The following is a 17,532-nucleotide window of genomic DNA, read 5'->3' as shown; positions in this document are numbered from 1 at the left end:
ATCTCCAAAATAAAGATTCCTGCCTTATTTCACCATTTGTTATATGGAAGTTATTCCAAACTTACAGTCATGCCTTGTGCCTTTCTCTGAATCTTTCCATTTCAATCAGTTTCCAGCCTCTCTGAGGTATGAGGAGCAGAACTGTATGTCGTATTTAAATATAGGCAAGGGATAGCTTTATGCAAGAACAAATGATATTGTTCTGTTTTCATTCCTTTCCAAATAATTCTTAAAAACACTTTCCTTGTTCAACTGATAATGGAGACTGAATTGTCATTTTACTGTTATTTTCATTAAATTAGCTATTACTGCACTAAGTTCTTACTCCAGAGCAGTAATAATCTATTTAGACCTACAATTTCATATGTAAAGCTATTTTATTCTCCATATGCATTTTTTTACACTAATTTAAAAATAATTTCCTCTGCCATTTTGAGTCCAGTCAGTCAGTCTTGTGAGGTTTTTATACATTTCTAAGATCAACTTTCACCTTTAATACTGTGAACAATTTAGTAGTATTAGCAGGATTTCTCATCACACTGCTCACCATCTTTTCCAACTCATTTATAAGTATGTTGAATACCACAGTCGCAGCAGAGATCCTTCCACTTTTCTGCTATCTCTAGCCTTTTAGAAACTAATTATTTATTCCTAATCTCTGTTTCTTGCCTCTTAACCAATTACTGACCCACCATTTTCGTGTTCCATAGTCCACGTTCTAAGATACTATTAGTTTCCTTAGAAACTTCTAGTGAAAGACCTTATTGTCTTTGTCAATCCAGGCAGGCTCTACCAGCTGCATCATATTTGTTGATCCCTTCAGAGAGATTCAACAAGTTTACATGGCAGGACATTGCTATGAAAAAGCCATATTAATTTTCTGAGGTAAATTATACACATTCAGGTGTCCCATAATTCAGTAATTACTTTATTGTAATTTCCTAGTTTTGAAAGTACACATCTACAGCATGTTAAACCCTTTTAAGAAAAATGGTATCCCATTTGTTACTCTCTAATCACCAGTCAACAAGAAAGACCCTTCTCCAGTGGGTCCTGCAAAGTAAAATTCTGGCATGAGAACTAACCCAGTTCTTTCTGTAACTGAAGTCATCCATGGTGAAGCAAAAGGAGAAGTTAATGGACAGTCTGGGGCTCCCAGTGTTTATTTAAATGAACATTTTTTGTTTCTATTTTCAAGCAACCTTGTAACTTGTTTACTCAGAATTTTTATAAACCTATCAGTTGAGTAATTCGGAAGCAAATCAGTTATCAATTCAGTTACTTTGCAGAAATTATTTCTTGCAGTCAACAACTCCATAATACAGCTAGTAACCAAGTTGACAAGAAGCCAACAGGAGTCCTTAGAACAATGGTACTTATTCAGAAGCAGCTTAGCTCCAGAAATACAACAGTTAGTCCCAAGATTAACTTGTCATTGAAATTGTCTAAACAGCACACCAACAAAGGTATACTTCTACCATCTTTTGATAAAGAAATTAAGGCTAAGATGTAACAACATTTTTGTTACCTGAAAAAAAGTATTGGAAAAGCAAAGGTATTGAATCCTCATTTACAAATAACCAATCTGGTTTTATGAGTTCATGACAACGCTGAAAAGTTTTTCACCATGCTAGGCCTTGACTACAAGTCTCTATTTAATCCATTTCCTTGACAAACAAGGAAGTCTCAGGCAGTTTTAATTGACTCAGAGATGTTACACTTCAGTTTCCCATATGTGCCACTCACCTCTCGACTGTCTCCCTCTTTAAATGTCTATCTTCTGGGAGAATGGGATGTCTCTGTGCTGTTTGTAGGGCTACTGCCTGCTAAGCGGACGCATGGGAGGTCACAGTTTGGGAATGGAGGACAAGGACTTACCTGCTGCTTTGGCAACATCTGCAGTTGAAATGTTTTGGAGGTTTGAGTGCACTCTGAAGGTCACAGCTGGTCCCAGCACGCTGGAAGAGATTATTAAAAAATGTAAGATTCATAATCAAGAGACATGGCGTAATATTCCTTATCAAAATAGGTTTTTAAAGAGAACCTATTAAGACACCATTTAGCCCTCTTCCTTTTGCTTCATTAGCTACATTTGCATACATTTTTATACCTCTTGTGGTTTCTTGTGTGTATCTTGTGCCTGTCTGAAAGAATTTCAATGACATTAACTAAACTTCAGAACACTCCTGTAAATACTATTCTTATTATGAAGATGGCAAAATGGAGGCACTGAAATTGTTATTCACCCAAGTACAGCATAGATCATCACTGGAATTCAGCATCCAAGGAAGATTACATATAGTTTCAAGTTTTATGTGCCTAACATCAATACAAGCTTAGTCCTGTTATCATGACTGCAAGTCAGAGGGACAATAAAGAAACTCAGAATCTTGATCATGTTCTGCAAGAACACGTGTGGCAAAAAGATTTTGGACATATCTGATCCAATGGCTGATTTTGACCAGAACGATACCACAAAGTATTTATCTTTTAACAGCAGAGGCAATCACCTCTTTGAATAACTTATGAGGGGAAATGATTTAACTTTGTGGTGACCTTTTTGGGTGTAGCCCGATGGTCCTTTATGGCATTAAAATCTATAAGACATTTACAGAAGAAGGTACTGATTAGCCAGATGAAGAATGGCAGAGTAAACTATTCAGGGTTTCACAAAAAATTTTCATTGTGGAATGAAGTCTGAAAAATTGCTGCATAAAAGAAATAACTTGAAAAATATTTTTGTTGCAGGGCTTGAAATGAAGTATTAAATTATGCTTCTACTAACATGTTAATATTTTACATTCATACAACGGAGAACACTTAATGAAGTGTGCTTAATTGCATCACATATATCCTAGATGGAAATACCTTTAAACTTTTTCCATTTCAGGAAGAAAAAAAAATATTACTAACGCCAAGACTTTGCTTTGAGGTCATAAAGGGAATCAGAGTAAGACCAAGAAGCTTCCTTTCAATCTTTTACTAGCAAAGCAGGCATGTGCACATTTTATTTTGGAGTTAATATGAACTGTCATTAATCAATCATTTTTCTCTAAATACTCTTTGGGGGGGGTGGGTGGAGAAAAAGAAAACAGAGAGATTTTGTTGCTAAAGGACACTCCAGATGCCAACTCATTAACGTACAAGAAATATATTTTAATAATGTTAGGTAATTATAAAGCATTTATCAGCATAATTTAAACAATATTTTAGGTTATAATACTCAACAGTTGCAAAGTATATTTTATTTGCGATAACTGCTTTACAAAAATTCAGGCCATTCCCCAGTTCTGTCACTAACGCTGAGATAATCAACCATAAAAGGCACCTGGGAGTTTCATAATACCATACACTGAACAGAACTAATCTTGCACTGTCCTTCTTCCTGCATTGCCAGTCTAAGAGAAATGATGATTCCTCTCTTGCTGCTCAGACATTTACAGTGTAATTAGCAGTCTGCTTTAAATAAAAGCAGGCACCAACCCAGTACACAGCTGTCCCATGACCAGGATAGGGTGAAAAAACAACTTTAAATATTCGCCCCAAATCTACACTGCATATTCCATTACAGCCGAGAACCTGGAACCAAGGCAAACTTTCAAGCGCAGAGTAGTTACACTTCAGCTTTATCAGCAAAGACAGAAAGTTTCCTCCCTTCCTTCCCTTGCCTGAGTTTTTTGCTTCTGTCTCTGGCCCAGAGCTCACTCCCCCTTCAGTTGTCCCTCTACCCCACTCACTGCAGCTATGCACTTAATGGAATCATTAAAATCACATACATAGAAACTGGATCATTTCAGTGATCGAGCCCAGGCAGTGAGAGGCAGAGATTTCAGGGGAGTGAAAGCTGGCAGGAACCATCGCACTATTCTCTAGTGACTCCACCTGGATAATCCAGGAACACGACAGGATCCGAGTCATGCCCATGTACGCATTGCCACAAGCACTGTCATTCCTCCTCACCACTGATGAGAATATGTAGAGAAATAAAGAGCAAAAAAACAGGGTGGGAAGAAAATTTCTTGTGCAAGTGGGATGATATTGGGTTAACACCATTCTTTTGCAGGAAAGAAGAAATCTCAGAATCATTTACAATAGCCACTCACATATTGCTATGTGGGATATTGTTTTTCTCTACTGTAGCAACTGAATGCTTGAACGTAAGGAATCACCCGAGCACCACGTAAGCACAGCTTCAGTACGGATATTTACAAAATACAGAAAATAAAGCAGCTCTTGTCACAACTTTTTGCACATTGGCATTCTGTCGTTTATTTAAAAGCAAACAAAAGACCTTGAGATTACTTGGTCAAAATTGCATTTCTGCTCAACGTTTTGGGAACTGACTGCTTCAGGAGCTCATAAAATGAGATTTTTCTCATGGGGGGCTTCTGGCAAAAGCACTCAATAAATAAACATTTCAATAACAATAGATGCCCTTTGGGGAATTCCTCGCTGTTCATTATGTGTTGGACGAGAACATTTAAACAAAACCAGTAATTATTTGACTGCAAAATATTTTTAAGACTTTTTAGCAAGAGGGCAACCTGCCTGAGAAAAGGTTCTAAGATGTATAAAATGCACCCCTGATACTCCCTAACCAGGAACTTTAAATTAGATAGAAGAGACTGCTTTTTCGTGCGGCTGTCAAACCCTCTGAAGCCTAGCTAATATTAACGGCAATTGTCTTTACATCACTCTAAATATGGAGGCTCACTGAAGTGCACACGATTGTTTATGACCTGATGAATTGCAAACAAACCATTCGCAGAGATCAGGGAGGGTGCTGCCGGTTAGCAGAGGCATCCCTCCTGGCTGGCAGGTTACATCGCACCAGCACTCAGCCAGCTGTGTAGGCGAAAGCAATCAGAAATGTAAACCACAATGTCCAGGCTGAAACATCACCTACATCTAAGACAGACATGCATCTGCTGCGCCCAAGATTAAAAATGCTAGGTAGGAGCACTTTTTATCTAGAAAGACAATATTTTTTGTCTTTTTTCCTCCCAAGCTGTGTGCTACTACAATTAACCTGTGTACATTTGTAGTTGACTCTTCTGACATAAGTGAACATACACCCACCTAAATAAGAGAAGATTGTGAGTTTTAGAAGGCATCCAGACTATACTATTATAATCACACTTATAATTTTTTTCTAATATTTTCTTATGATTTTTTTTTTTTAATAAAGGTAAACAGGTCTGGCTTTAAGGTTAATAAATGGTGACTTCTCCCCACGCAAAATGTAATGTCTGTTGCAATGACCTGCTAAATTTACTACTTGAAATTTACTGACTAATTACCCCCTCTGTTGGCTGTCACAACTTCTGCTTTTTTTTTAATTTCAATAATGTTGCCTTCAGCCATAATAGTTTTTTTTTTTTTAACAAAGACATTCAAAGCATATTGCAAATTGTCACCCTTATGTGCTGTTGTCTTATATTCTGTTTACTAGAGATGAAATAATTACAGTGTTTATACCAAAATGACTTGAAGGTTGATTGCTGATTTAATAATATCCCCTCCCCTTGGGTTTATATTTCCCCTCTGAAGGTGGGAGGGTGCAAAACATGCACAGAAACAAACAATATTCTTTGTGTAAAATAGAAGTATTTCCTTTCATTAATTGTTTTACTGACTAACAACATTCTTATTATATTTTGCCTGTCAACAAATGAATGATCTGAATAAACAGAGCTATACCATGATCAATATGGCAAGGTCCATATCACTTTCCAGCCGTAGGTTATAATTATATTTATGAATGACAGGATTTAAATCTCCATAAATTATGTACCAAGCTTTGCATGCCTGTTCTTCTCCCTCATGTGTGTATACTTTAGTATTACAATATCATACAAAGGTTTACTGTGAAATACAGTCACAGTCTATCATACCCCCTAGTGGAAAAGGATTTGAGAAACAAGTGCCAACATGGTTATGTGTATTCTTGAAGATGAGGCATAGAGCTGATGCCAGATGGAAATGAGTTGAGGTTGCACTGCATTTTTAAAAAAATACAGGCAAAGTGCAATTTCTCAAGATTGGAGGAAGATGAGGAGATTAGGATTGGGTATTTCCAACATTAAACATTCTCTTAATGACCCTATTTCGTAAAACAGAGCTTGCCTTAATAAAGCTTAGATTTGAAATTAGAGTCACTACTTGTCTATATGTTCATTTCAAAATCCTTTAATCTCTGGAGGTTAAGAAAAGCAATTAGTAACGCTCCAGAGGATTGTGCAAAGTAAATTTTATAGCAGCGAAGGTAATTGTCTCAGGAAATGTTTGGTGGGCTTGAACTAATGACTTGCAATGTGTACACATTTCTGGGCTTACTGTGTTTAGGAATTTGAAGCTTATGTCCATTGTTTACATTGCACTGAAGCCTCCTTTTCACCTTCTCAATTTTGGAAAAATTAAAATGCTCATACTGCTGTAAATGTGTTATATATTATATACATGGGTATATAAATATACTTATGTCAAATCAAATTAATGGGAAAAAGCATGTGATTAAAAGAGGCATTTTTGTAATACAGTATGTTTATACAACATGATTTACAGAACAAAGCAAAGGCAGAAAATTGCAGCTGGTCATTGTCATATAATTCATAGATGGATTAAGAAGTGTATACTGGCTATTTTGTTCTCTTTCTGTTACTCAGACCAGCTGTAAATCCATTGACTACTTGATTCAGGTTTCACCAACATTTTTTACCAGAAATTTTGACCAAAATTTATTTTGTGAAACATTGTGTCATACTCTATTTATATTACCTAAGCAAGTACCTGACTAAACTTCAAAGATTCAGGAAATCTGTGAAGGATGTATTGTGCTGACCTACTACAAAATAACTTACCTGAACTGTTAAGTAGAGAATATTGATCATCACCCAGACTTAATACTAAAAAGCCACACATCTTTCACTCTTTAATATCTTTACTGTTCAAAGATTTGCTTCATTTTGCACCTGAACTGAACAAATGTCAATGTACGGCTGCATGTATTCTCACATTTCTATTGACATATATGTACTTAAAGCCAGTGATCAATTAAAAAATCTTTTTCCATTTTAGCAAATGGAGCTTCTTGAGCCCTTCTCCAGAAACCCTTAGCATGCTCCTTAAACTGCAGAACGACACACAGTGTTCCACAACATGCTGCAATACAGCCGAAAATATATTATCTATTCATATTTATATCCTTTTTATACACTAAGCATGAACTGTTTGTTTGCAACATTATCTACAGAAACGTGGTCCTGTACTCACAGAATCATAGAATCATAGAATGGTTTGGGTTGGAAGGGACCTTAAAGATCATCTAGTTCCAACCCCCCTGCCATGGGCAGGGACACCTTCCACTGGACCAGGTTGCTCAAAGCCCCATCCAACCCAGCCTTGAACACTTCCAGGGATGGGGCATCCACAACTGCTCTGGGCAACCTCTTCCAGTGCCTCACCACCCTCACAGAGAAGAACTTCTTCCTTGCATCTAATCTAAATCTACCCTCTTTCAGTTTAAAGCCATTGCCCCTTGTCCTATCACTACCTGCCCTTGGAAAGAGTCCCTCCACAGCTTTCTTGTAGGCCCCCTTTAGGTACTGGAAGGCTGCTATAAGGTCATCCCAGAGCCTTCTCGTCTTCAGGCTGAACAACCCCAACTCTCTCAGCCTGTCTTCATAGGAGAGGTGCTCCAGCCTTCTGATCATCTTCGTGGCCTTCCTCTGGACTCGGTCCGACAGGTTCATGTCCTTCTTATGTTGGGGGCCCCAGAGCTGAAAGCAGTACTCCAGATGAGGTCTCATGAGAGCGGGGTAGAGGGGCAGAATCACCTCCCTTGACCTGCTAGTCACGCTTCTCTTGATGCAGCCCAGGATAGGGTTGGCTTTCTGGGCTGCAAGTGCACATTGCAGGGTCACGTTGAGCTTCTTGTCAACCAACACTCCCAAGTCCTTCTCTGCAGGGCTGCTCTCAATCCACTCATGGCCCAGCCTGTATTTGTGCTTGGGGTTGCCCTGACCCATGTGCAGGACCTTGCACTTGGCCCTGTTGAACTTCATGAGGTTCGTACTGGCCCACCTCCCAAGCCTGTCCAGGTCCCTCTGGATGGCATCCCTTCCCTCCAGTGTGTCAACCACACCACACAGCTTGGAGTCACTGGCAAACTTGCTGAGGGTGCACTCAATCCCGCTGTCCATATCACTGACAAAGATGTTAAGCAGCACCAGTGCCAATACCGGCCCCTGAGGAACGCCACTCATCACTGCTCTCCACTTGGACATCGAGCCATTGACCACAACTCTTTTGAGTGCGACCATACAGCCAATTCCTTATCCACTGAGTGGTCCGTCCATTAAATCCATGTCTCTCCAATTCAGAGACAAGGATGTCATGCAGGACAGTGTCAAATGTTTTGCACAAATCCAGGTGGATGTCGTCAGTTGCTCTTCCCTTATCCACCAATGCTGTGACCCTATCGTAGAAGGCCACCGAATTTGTCAGGCATGATTTGCCCTTAGTGAAGCCATGTTGGCTGTCACCAATCACCTCCTTATTTTCCATGTGCCTTAGCATGATCTCCAGGACAATCCGCTCCATGGTGTTGCCTGGCACAGAGGTAAGACTGACCGGCCTGTAGTTCCCCAGGTCTTCCTTTTTTCCCTCTTTAAAAATGATGGTTATGTTTCCCCTTTTCCAGCCAGTGGGAACTTCACCCGACTGCCATGACTTCTCAAATATGATGGGTAGCGGCTTAGCCACTTCATCTGCCAGGTCCCTCAGGACCCGCAGATACATCTCATCAGGTCCCACGGACTTGTGCACCTTCAGGTTCCTCAGATGTTCTCACACCTGATCTTCTCCTACAGTGGGCAGTTCTTCATTCTCCCAGTCCCCACCTTTGCCTTCTGTGACTTGGAGCACTTGCCAGTGAAGATTGAGGCAAAAAAGTCACCAAGTACCTCAGCCTTCTCCATGTCGCAGGTAACCAGGTCTCCTGTTTCCTTCTGGAGAGGGCCCACATTTTCCCTAGTCTTCCTTTTATCACCGATGTACCTATAGAAGCTTTTCTTGTCATCCTTGATGTCCCTGGCCACATTTAATTCTATCAGGGCCTTAGCTTTCCTAACCTGATCCCTGGCTGCTCGGACAATTTCTCTGTATTCCTCCCAGGCTTCCTGTCCTTGCTTCCACCCTTTGTAGGCTTTCTTTTTGGGTTTGAGTTTGTCCAGGAGCTCCTTGTTCATCCATGCAGGTCTCCTGCTGTTTCTGCCTGACTTCCTCTTTGTTGGGATGCATCGCTCCTGAGCTTGGAGGAGGTGATCCTTGAATATTAACCAGCTTTCTTGGGCCCCTCTTCCCTCCAAGGCTTTATCCCATGGTACTCTACCAAGCAGATCCCTGAAGAGGTCAAAGTCTGCTCTCCTAAAGTCCAGGGTAGTGAGCTTGCTGTGCACCCTCCTCGCTGCCCTAAGAATCTTGAACTCCACCATTTCATGGTCACTGCAGCCAAGGCTGCCCTTGAACTTCACATTCTGAACCAGCCCCTCCTTGTTGGTGAGAACAAGGTCCAGCATAGCACCTCTCCTCCTTGGCTCCTCTATCACTTGGAGAAGGAAGTTATCATCAATGCATTCCAAGAACCTCCTGGATTGCTTATGCCCTGCTGTATTGTCCCTCCAACAGATGTCAGGGTGGTTGAAGTCCCCCATGAGGACCAGGGCTTGTGAACATGATGCTGCTCCTATCTGTGTACAGAGGGCCTCATCTGCTCGGTCTTCCCAGTCGGGTGGCCTGTAGCAGGCCCCCACTATAATGTCATCTGTCCCTGCCCTCCCTTAATCCTGACCCATAAGCTCTCAGTTGGCTCCTCGTCCATCCCCAGAGCAGAGCTCCATGCACTTCAGCTGGTCATTGATGTACGAGGGCAACACCCCCTCCTCATCTCCCCTGCCTGTCCTTCCCAATGAGCCTGTATCCTTCCATTCTATATTAAACATATAGCTAGCATGGAGAGAGAAAGTTAAAGGCTTGTTGTACTAACATCACACTTTATGTCTGACAGTGACCAAGTACTACAGATGAAAAAGCAAAATCCCTGCTAAGGGAAAGACATTAATTGCAGGGCTCACCAGTTAGTGGTTGATTTTCTATCATCACTTGTATTTCATTAGAGCGGTTTACACCATGCAGCTGGGTGAGGTGTAAAAGATAGACCACAAAGATTAGATAAATTGACAGTTTCGGAGCAATCATATCTTGCAAATGTAAATACATGGAAACAAAACTTAGGTCTGGATTTGTTGGTTGCAGCTCAGACTTACCTCTGCAAGGTACATCTACAGCCTTCATAAATCAGGTAATTATTTGGAAACCTTGCACTGCTCTCTTCTCTCCCCCTGAAACGATCAGTGCTGCAGAGCGACTTCATGGAGCATCATTTCAGGGCGTGAGAATAGGGCACTACAAGGTGTTCGAATAATGGAATGTATTCTGACTGACACACTACTGTCATTAGAAAAATTTCAAGAGTAAAGTCCCAGAAAAGGGATGACTGGTCCAGAAAGGGATGCTCTCCACAACATTAGTCCGTGTTTGGTGGGTCTCTGAACCAACCAATACTAAAAGATGGACTTTGAATTATTTTACGTTAATCATTAATTTTATATTAATCCTTTAATCTATATGCATCAAAATTGTGCTAAGTACACTGATACTGATTTACAGTGCAAAAGATGATGAAAGAGTATTTTAAAGATTTTACAACTTGCTTCATCTCAGGTGAAGATTATTTTGCTAAGCCTACAATTTAAATGATTTAAAAAAGAGACAACGCTCAATTTAGAGATTGATGCTACACTCAGCTTGTCCTATTTTTATTCTTCACAAAATGCAACTTCTGATGATTACTCAATATCTATGAATAATTTGCAGAGTTTTAAAATAATTTTTCTATTAATCTGTCACAAGCCATGAGACTTGACATTTTCACCACGCTGAGTACATGAAAGTTGCCAGCTTTGCCTGCCATGCAAATAAGGTTCTTAATTACAGTATTTAAAAGAACAAACCATACAAGTGCTATAATTTTTTACAGTAAAAGAGTGTTTGGACCCTGAGAGAGCGGGAAAATGGTCTCAAAATGCTACTTAAATGTACAATGATTTTTCTTTCACTCCCCAAAGCTTAAGCTAAATGATAAACAAGTTATGTCATTTTTAAAAAAAAAAAAAAGATAATTGTATTCTATTTATATTTCCATTCTTCTTCTTCTTTATACCTTTTAGTAGTCTGCCTGATACACAAACAGCAGACAGTTTTAATTTTTAGCCTGTAAGTATTCAATGCATTTTACTGACTTCAGGTCTACTTACCCTCTGTACACCTGTGTTAATAGAGTCTGTTGAAATCACATGTAAAATATGTCTACTGGGATGATAGTCACCTTATGCTCAGCTGGCACAAGTGACTTTTAATAACTAATGAAAAGCATGACTCATGTGTTAGGACTTTTGCAGAGGTAAATGTTCAGCATGCTCATAGCTTTGATAGGAGCCAGATAGGATATGAATTTCTTTGATGAGGATTAGGCAGCATAACCAAAGACCAAAAAAATGAAACTTTGCCACAGCGTCTATTCAAAAAGCTATGAAACTGAGTGCTACAACCAGAGCCCTCCTGCTTGCCCTCTTAAGAACCTGTTGGCTTCTCCTTTAGCTCTGAGGAGACCAACTAGAAGATTTGTTCTCGAGCTTCCCCTGCCAGCTGTGAGGTAGAGACATTTGCTTTGCAAAGGAAGCACTGCAAGCGGAATTTATTGGGGTCTTTCAGTCACACCTACAGATGTATATTTGTTCTGACTGCCTTTATGGCTCCTAAGGAATATAAACCCTTCCACAGGCAGGTCGTGGTGCAGTTCATAGGCCAGGATATGCAATATTTGCTGGCTAGGGTGTACAAAAAAATGTGCAGAAGAATTATTTATTGTTTTCAGCTGGGTCAGCAGGCCTGTAATATTAATGCGATCCATCCACCCATCCATCCAGGTGACAGAGAGATAAAAAGTTTGTGTTTGTCTACGTAGGAGAACCAGGTAGTCAAGGGCAGGAGGATCAAGACAGACAGACATAGGATTAATTTTGTATATTTCTTATAAGGGACTATTCTTTTAAACAAATCTCTGCATGATAATCTTTTTCCATTTCTAATATTAGTTATTCTATTTGTGGACCAAGCTTTAGTTCAAGAGTGAGAATCACAGTTCTCTCTTTCTATTCTCATATCTGTCACCAAGTTCTGTACCATCCTAGGGAAAATCAAGCAAACTGTCTTGAGTTTCAATTTACCCATCTGTAGAATGGAAATGATTACCTGTTAATAATATGTGAAATGTTATACAAATTAAATGCAATGGCACATAATCAGTGACTTGCTTGAAACAAAGGAGTATATCCTGCCTACCCTATAATGTTATGAACTTTAATTTTATTAGAAAGGAACATGATGGCATTCTCAGTCCCACAGAAGGATGAGTAGCAGAGAAATATGAAGTTAAAAAAAGACAGATAAACTTCAGAAGCTCACTTATCTGTAAAAACCTTCTCTTGAGTAGGGACCTATGAGTAAATGGAAATGTATCTATAATACTGGATTTCATTCTGCTTTTGATTACAAAAGTGCAAATCCTCTGATTTAATGAGATGAAATGTTGTACTGGAAAGCCAAACTTCGTACATTTTTATTTATAAGAGTCTCCCTAGATTTTTATGGTCTTTCTGTTTTGTCACCTAGAATTCATAAAATGCTGCAGGCCAAAATCCTTCTTGTTATTTTAATGTATTTTTATATTTTTCTAGCAGGAAAGTTACAGTGGAGGAGGCAAAATGATCTTGGTTATATGCACATTTATTAAAGAAAAGCACACAAAATATATAGTACCTCAGGGGAAAAAGCCACAAGACTAATGTAATGCTAAGGTTGAGAAATCACTCCTTTTTAAGTAAAGGAATGCATAGTTGAAACTTCCACCTTATTTTTGTTTCCATATCCTCATTCCTTTAAAAAATGATGTATCTTTATATTATAAATTAGTTGTCAAATAAGACAATATGTACCAGAAAATGCAATGTAATTTCTTATAAAAGCCTGCATGCAATGAGTTACAGCAGTACATTTTTCAGACAATTTGTTTTCCCTACTCATTAAATCTGTGGAAGAAGTCAAGTTTGAATAAAAGTGGTTCCATTATTTCTGAGTTATGCTTTTATAACATTTTAAACAAGATTATGCCAAATAGCCTTAGTCTGTTGGTTTGCTGTTTAAAATCAAAGAACAGATGACAAATATAGCTCAACTTTTTTGAAAGGTGTATCTTTTTATTGAGACCAACCATAGCACAGTTCAAATTTAAATAAAAATGTTGCGTAATTTCTGGACAATAAATGGAATGGAAATAAAAATTCGACCTGTTGCTAGTTTATACTACAGCACCTTAAGGAGAGCAGGATAGACTATATGTTTTTTCACAAGCACAATATTAGAACATTCCTCTCAGTAAATCTAAGTGGCATAGATGGTAGAATCCAGAATCTACCAATCTAGAAAAAACTTTGCAAGAATATTAATCCACAGGTGTTCAACATACAACACAAGAAAAGATTAATCACACCGAATCAAGGAGAAAGGAATCATGGAGAATCTGTACAGTAGAGGGAAGTTTGCAGATACGAACCTAACAAGACACTGTGCTACCTGTCCCACTACTGCTCAATGGTTAAATAACCCTCCCTCACACTATCCTGCCTCTCAAGCTACTAATAATTTCCTGAGATGTTCACATTTAGAGCATACATATACCACATGTCATAATCCATCAACATGATGAAGTGAAAATAGCAAGTACTGTTCCAGTGTTTAGGTTCTGGATGACTGAATATGATTAACTGGCTGATTGAGTTTTTCAGGTGTTAGAAAAATAACATGACAAACAATGAACAATACCTATATAGCACGATTAGGACACTACAGCCAATGCACATGTTCATAATAAGTGAGGCTGGGAGCTCCGCTCATCAGTCTGTCTGCCCAACACTTCTGATTTGAACTCATTTAAAGCTTCTCCAAACTTTCACCAGTTGGTTTGATTTTCAGACATCTTCCTCAGTTCAAGTTCTTTTCACTGGGATGGTTGGCTGGCTTTTCAAATTGTATTTGTTCCAGCCCAACCGTTTCAGCCCTTCCTAAGAACAAGGATAATGACAGGTATTGCTTGGTCGTGTGAGGCCTTTGAAAAGGAGGTGGAAAGTGTCTCTAACCCCACTACTTGAAAACAGAGATTTGAGGTATGGCAAGAATGTGCTTGTAGCTGTCCTCATGATAACCCTTCCAAATTCAAGCTTTTGTCAGATCACTGTTTACATAAAAGTATGAAAAAAATGTATTTGACACTAAGGATATACTACAGCGTAACAGGAAAAATCAGTCTTGACTTACTTCATATCTAGATATGTAGTCTTTCTTTTCAAAGTGTTTTCTCAGTAGGATCCCTGCCATCTAAGGATGAATGGTGGTCAGGTAGTAGAGAAGACCAATATTTTTAGGGGCCTCAACTTCATGTTTATCAGACTTCAGGAAGTGTGTTGCAAATAAGGTATGGAACTACAAGGAGCTAAAGGTCCTACTGTTACTTTGAATTCTGCTGGTACCATCCAGTCCTGCCTCAGATTCAGATTCAGACTCAGTTCATTTGAAGCCAAGTAATTTCAGGCAATTTTTTTTACAAACCAAGTAGCACTGTTTAAACTGAGAGCTGACTTCTGGGACTGCTGAACACTCAGAATGGTAATTGAAGCCAATGGGATTTCTGTCTCAGTAAGTGAAGTTCTTTACTGAACAGGCTGAATAAGCTATACTCTGAGACATCAGACTGGATACCTCATATTAGCAAATGCTTTGACGTTAATCTCTTCATGCGTAACTCCAGCTCTGTATGGTCCTAATAATACCCCATATCTCATGTGTGTTAAGTATACCGATTCATGTTTGTCAGGCATTTTGATAGTGTAGTGAAGAGCACCATAGGAAAAAAACCAACAAAACAAAACAAGAGGAAATGGGTTTTCTGACCTCAAAGCCAGATTTGAATAATGTGCAATAAATAAATCCTGAAGCCACACATTGAATAATGAGAATAAAATGAAACATTGAAGAGCTCATTAACTGAACATTTTATTTCCTGCATATGGAATAAGACAGAGGGCTGTAGAAAAATACATAGATATGATCAAATATTTCAAGTTTATATCATAGTCTTTATCAAAAGATTGATATTTTTGGTTAGCTGAACAAAAAAAAAAAAAAAGGAAAATAAAGGCTTGAGTTCAGTCCAAAATCAATTTTTTGTTTATTTTTATCACCAAAATAAAAGCATTTTCCTTACAAGTCACTTAGTTAAATTTTGAAACTAGTTATTACATTGAATTTAAAAATTGTAGTGTTTTATTTTCAAAATGTCAAACCGCACTGCTACAAATTTTGAAAGGTATTTTTCAGCTGAAGCCTCCATACAGTTTCCATACATACCTTCAGTTAACCTGAATTTTCATTTTTCATGTAATAAACTATTCAAGTAAAACACTGAAATCACCTCTAGTCTCAGTGTGGGTAGGGAGAGAGGTTGGGTGAAAGCTGAACAACAACCTGAGGCCTGGGAGTCTGAGCTTTAGACCCTGAAAGATCAGTGATTTGGTCTTTTAACTTAGCTTTGGATGTACAATATAGATGCAACCATTTGTACATGATAGGGGAATACTGGTTAAATTTTATGGCTTTGCAATCCACGATGTTATATTAGATAAGAATCAGCTTTTTCAACTTGAAAAATCTATTTATATTAGCATCTGAAATTTAGCATAAGTATCCTGTTCGCCCCCAACATTATATATATATAGATTATATGCTTATATAGGCAATTATTCTTACACTTCAAAACAACAGCAGCAGATAGAGATTAATGTCATTTTATGAAATGAATACAGAGTGCTCTGCTACAGGATTTCCATTGACAAATCAGCTACGGAAATGGGCACGCTTTTTGGTCAAGTTATCACATCTCCTGAAAGGACAGTTCTTTGAGTACTGAGTTTAGGTATATTAGAAGGCAAAAATGACAAAGATACCCATTAAGATGAACGGGTGGAGGAAGACAAAGCAGTAGAACAAAATGGGGAAAGAAGAGACACCTAGAGCAAGAGATCTTCAATGGCAATAGGGAAAATCATACAAGGCTAAAGAGAGAAATAAGAAAGAAAAGAAAAAAATCAGTGCTACTGCAGCATCCATCAGAGAAAGTAATATTCAGCTGAAAATCTCACTCTTAACTGGAGGCTGAGAATGGTAGGATATGCAGTCTGAAATACTATGAAATCAGAATAATCTGTTTTCTTTCCATACAAAGGTATTCAGCTAAGCTTATAGCTGAAAAGCCCCCTTAGCAATATTCTCAGTAAATACCCCAAGTATGTGAACATTAAATAAAAATTCAGAAATAATTTGTATTCTCATCAGAAACCAAGTAAATCATCTATGTTCTAATCAATGGCTTTGACTATGGATTCTGAGTGTCCTTTCCACTACCCTCACAGCTGAGCTTACAGATTTTAGTATTTTTATTATAACGTGTTTGTAAGTTTACTATATAATGTGTGAAGAACTGTAATTACATGAAGAAGGCCAATGCTGCAGATTGCAGAGTGGTAAAATTATTTTTTTTTAAATAAATACAAACCCTCCTAACCCTACTACCCATCTGACTTCAATCCATGGTACCACTCCAACAATCAATCACCAGGGGCATTGGACACCCATAATTAGATTATAAAATCATAACTATAGTCATTTTACGTCTGCTTGCATAATTACATCAGCATGCTAATATCCTTTTAATGGTCTCTAATGATGTAATAAGAAATAATGGAATTTATTTGACAGCTACATAACCATTAACAAAACATATTAAGCATAACTATTACTTCCATAAAGATTCAGGCTGTATCCAAAAGTGACAGCTAACATGTTGGATCTTTTCTTCAGTGCTGAAATATTTCTAATTATGAATTCCCCAAATCTATTCCCACTCATCTGCTTCACAGGGCGAGCAAAGTTTATGTCAATGCAAACTTGACAACAAACCAACTGTAGAAGTGGACTGAACGCTCTGGGAGCCAAGCCTGAGGCTATACTGTGAATTGCAGGCCATCGGTTAAAGTTGGCAGGGTTGTGAAAGAGAGAAGATAAGCTAAGCTGATTACTACCATGCATCAACTAATCAAGAACTAACACAGGAATCCGTAGGAATCCATGGCAAAAGGAATTGTTCAGTTACCAAACTCCAAAGCGCGGGAAAAAAACAAAAATAAAGGGAAGACCGAAAGATATTTGCAGACAAAACTAACTAAAGGTAGTAATGTATTTGTGAAGCAGTCCTTTTAAATTAATTTTTTTCAGAGAAAAGGACAAGAAACTCTTCACTGA

General features: G+C 38.5%; 1 protein-coding gene across 1 annotated transcript in view; it reads right to left on the bottom strand.

The window, feature by feature from the left end:
• Positions 1 to 17,532, bottom strand: part of PTPRN2 (protein tyrosine phosphatase receptor type N2) — a 664,954-nt gene that overhangs the window by 359,078 nt on the left and 288,344 nt on the right. The window contains exon 11 of the mRNA XM_030008997.2: positions 1,879 to 1,958. Coding sequence (XP_029864857.1) covers positions 1,879 to 1,958 — 80 coding nt within the window. The remainder of the gene's footprint in view (positions 1 to 1,878; positions 1,959 to 17,532) is intronic.

Source organism: Aquila chrysaetos, chromosome 3, assembly GCF_900496995.4.
Source record: "Aquila chrysaetos chrysaetos chromosome 3, bAquChr1.4, whole genome shotgun sequence".
NCBI lineage: Eukaryota > Metazoa > Chordata > Aves > Accipitriformes > Accipitridae > Aquila > Aquila chrysaetos.
The sequence above is the reverse complement of the archived record's forward strand: the minus strand, read 5'-3'. Positions and strand labels throughout refer to the sequence as shown.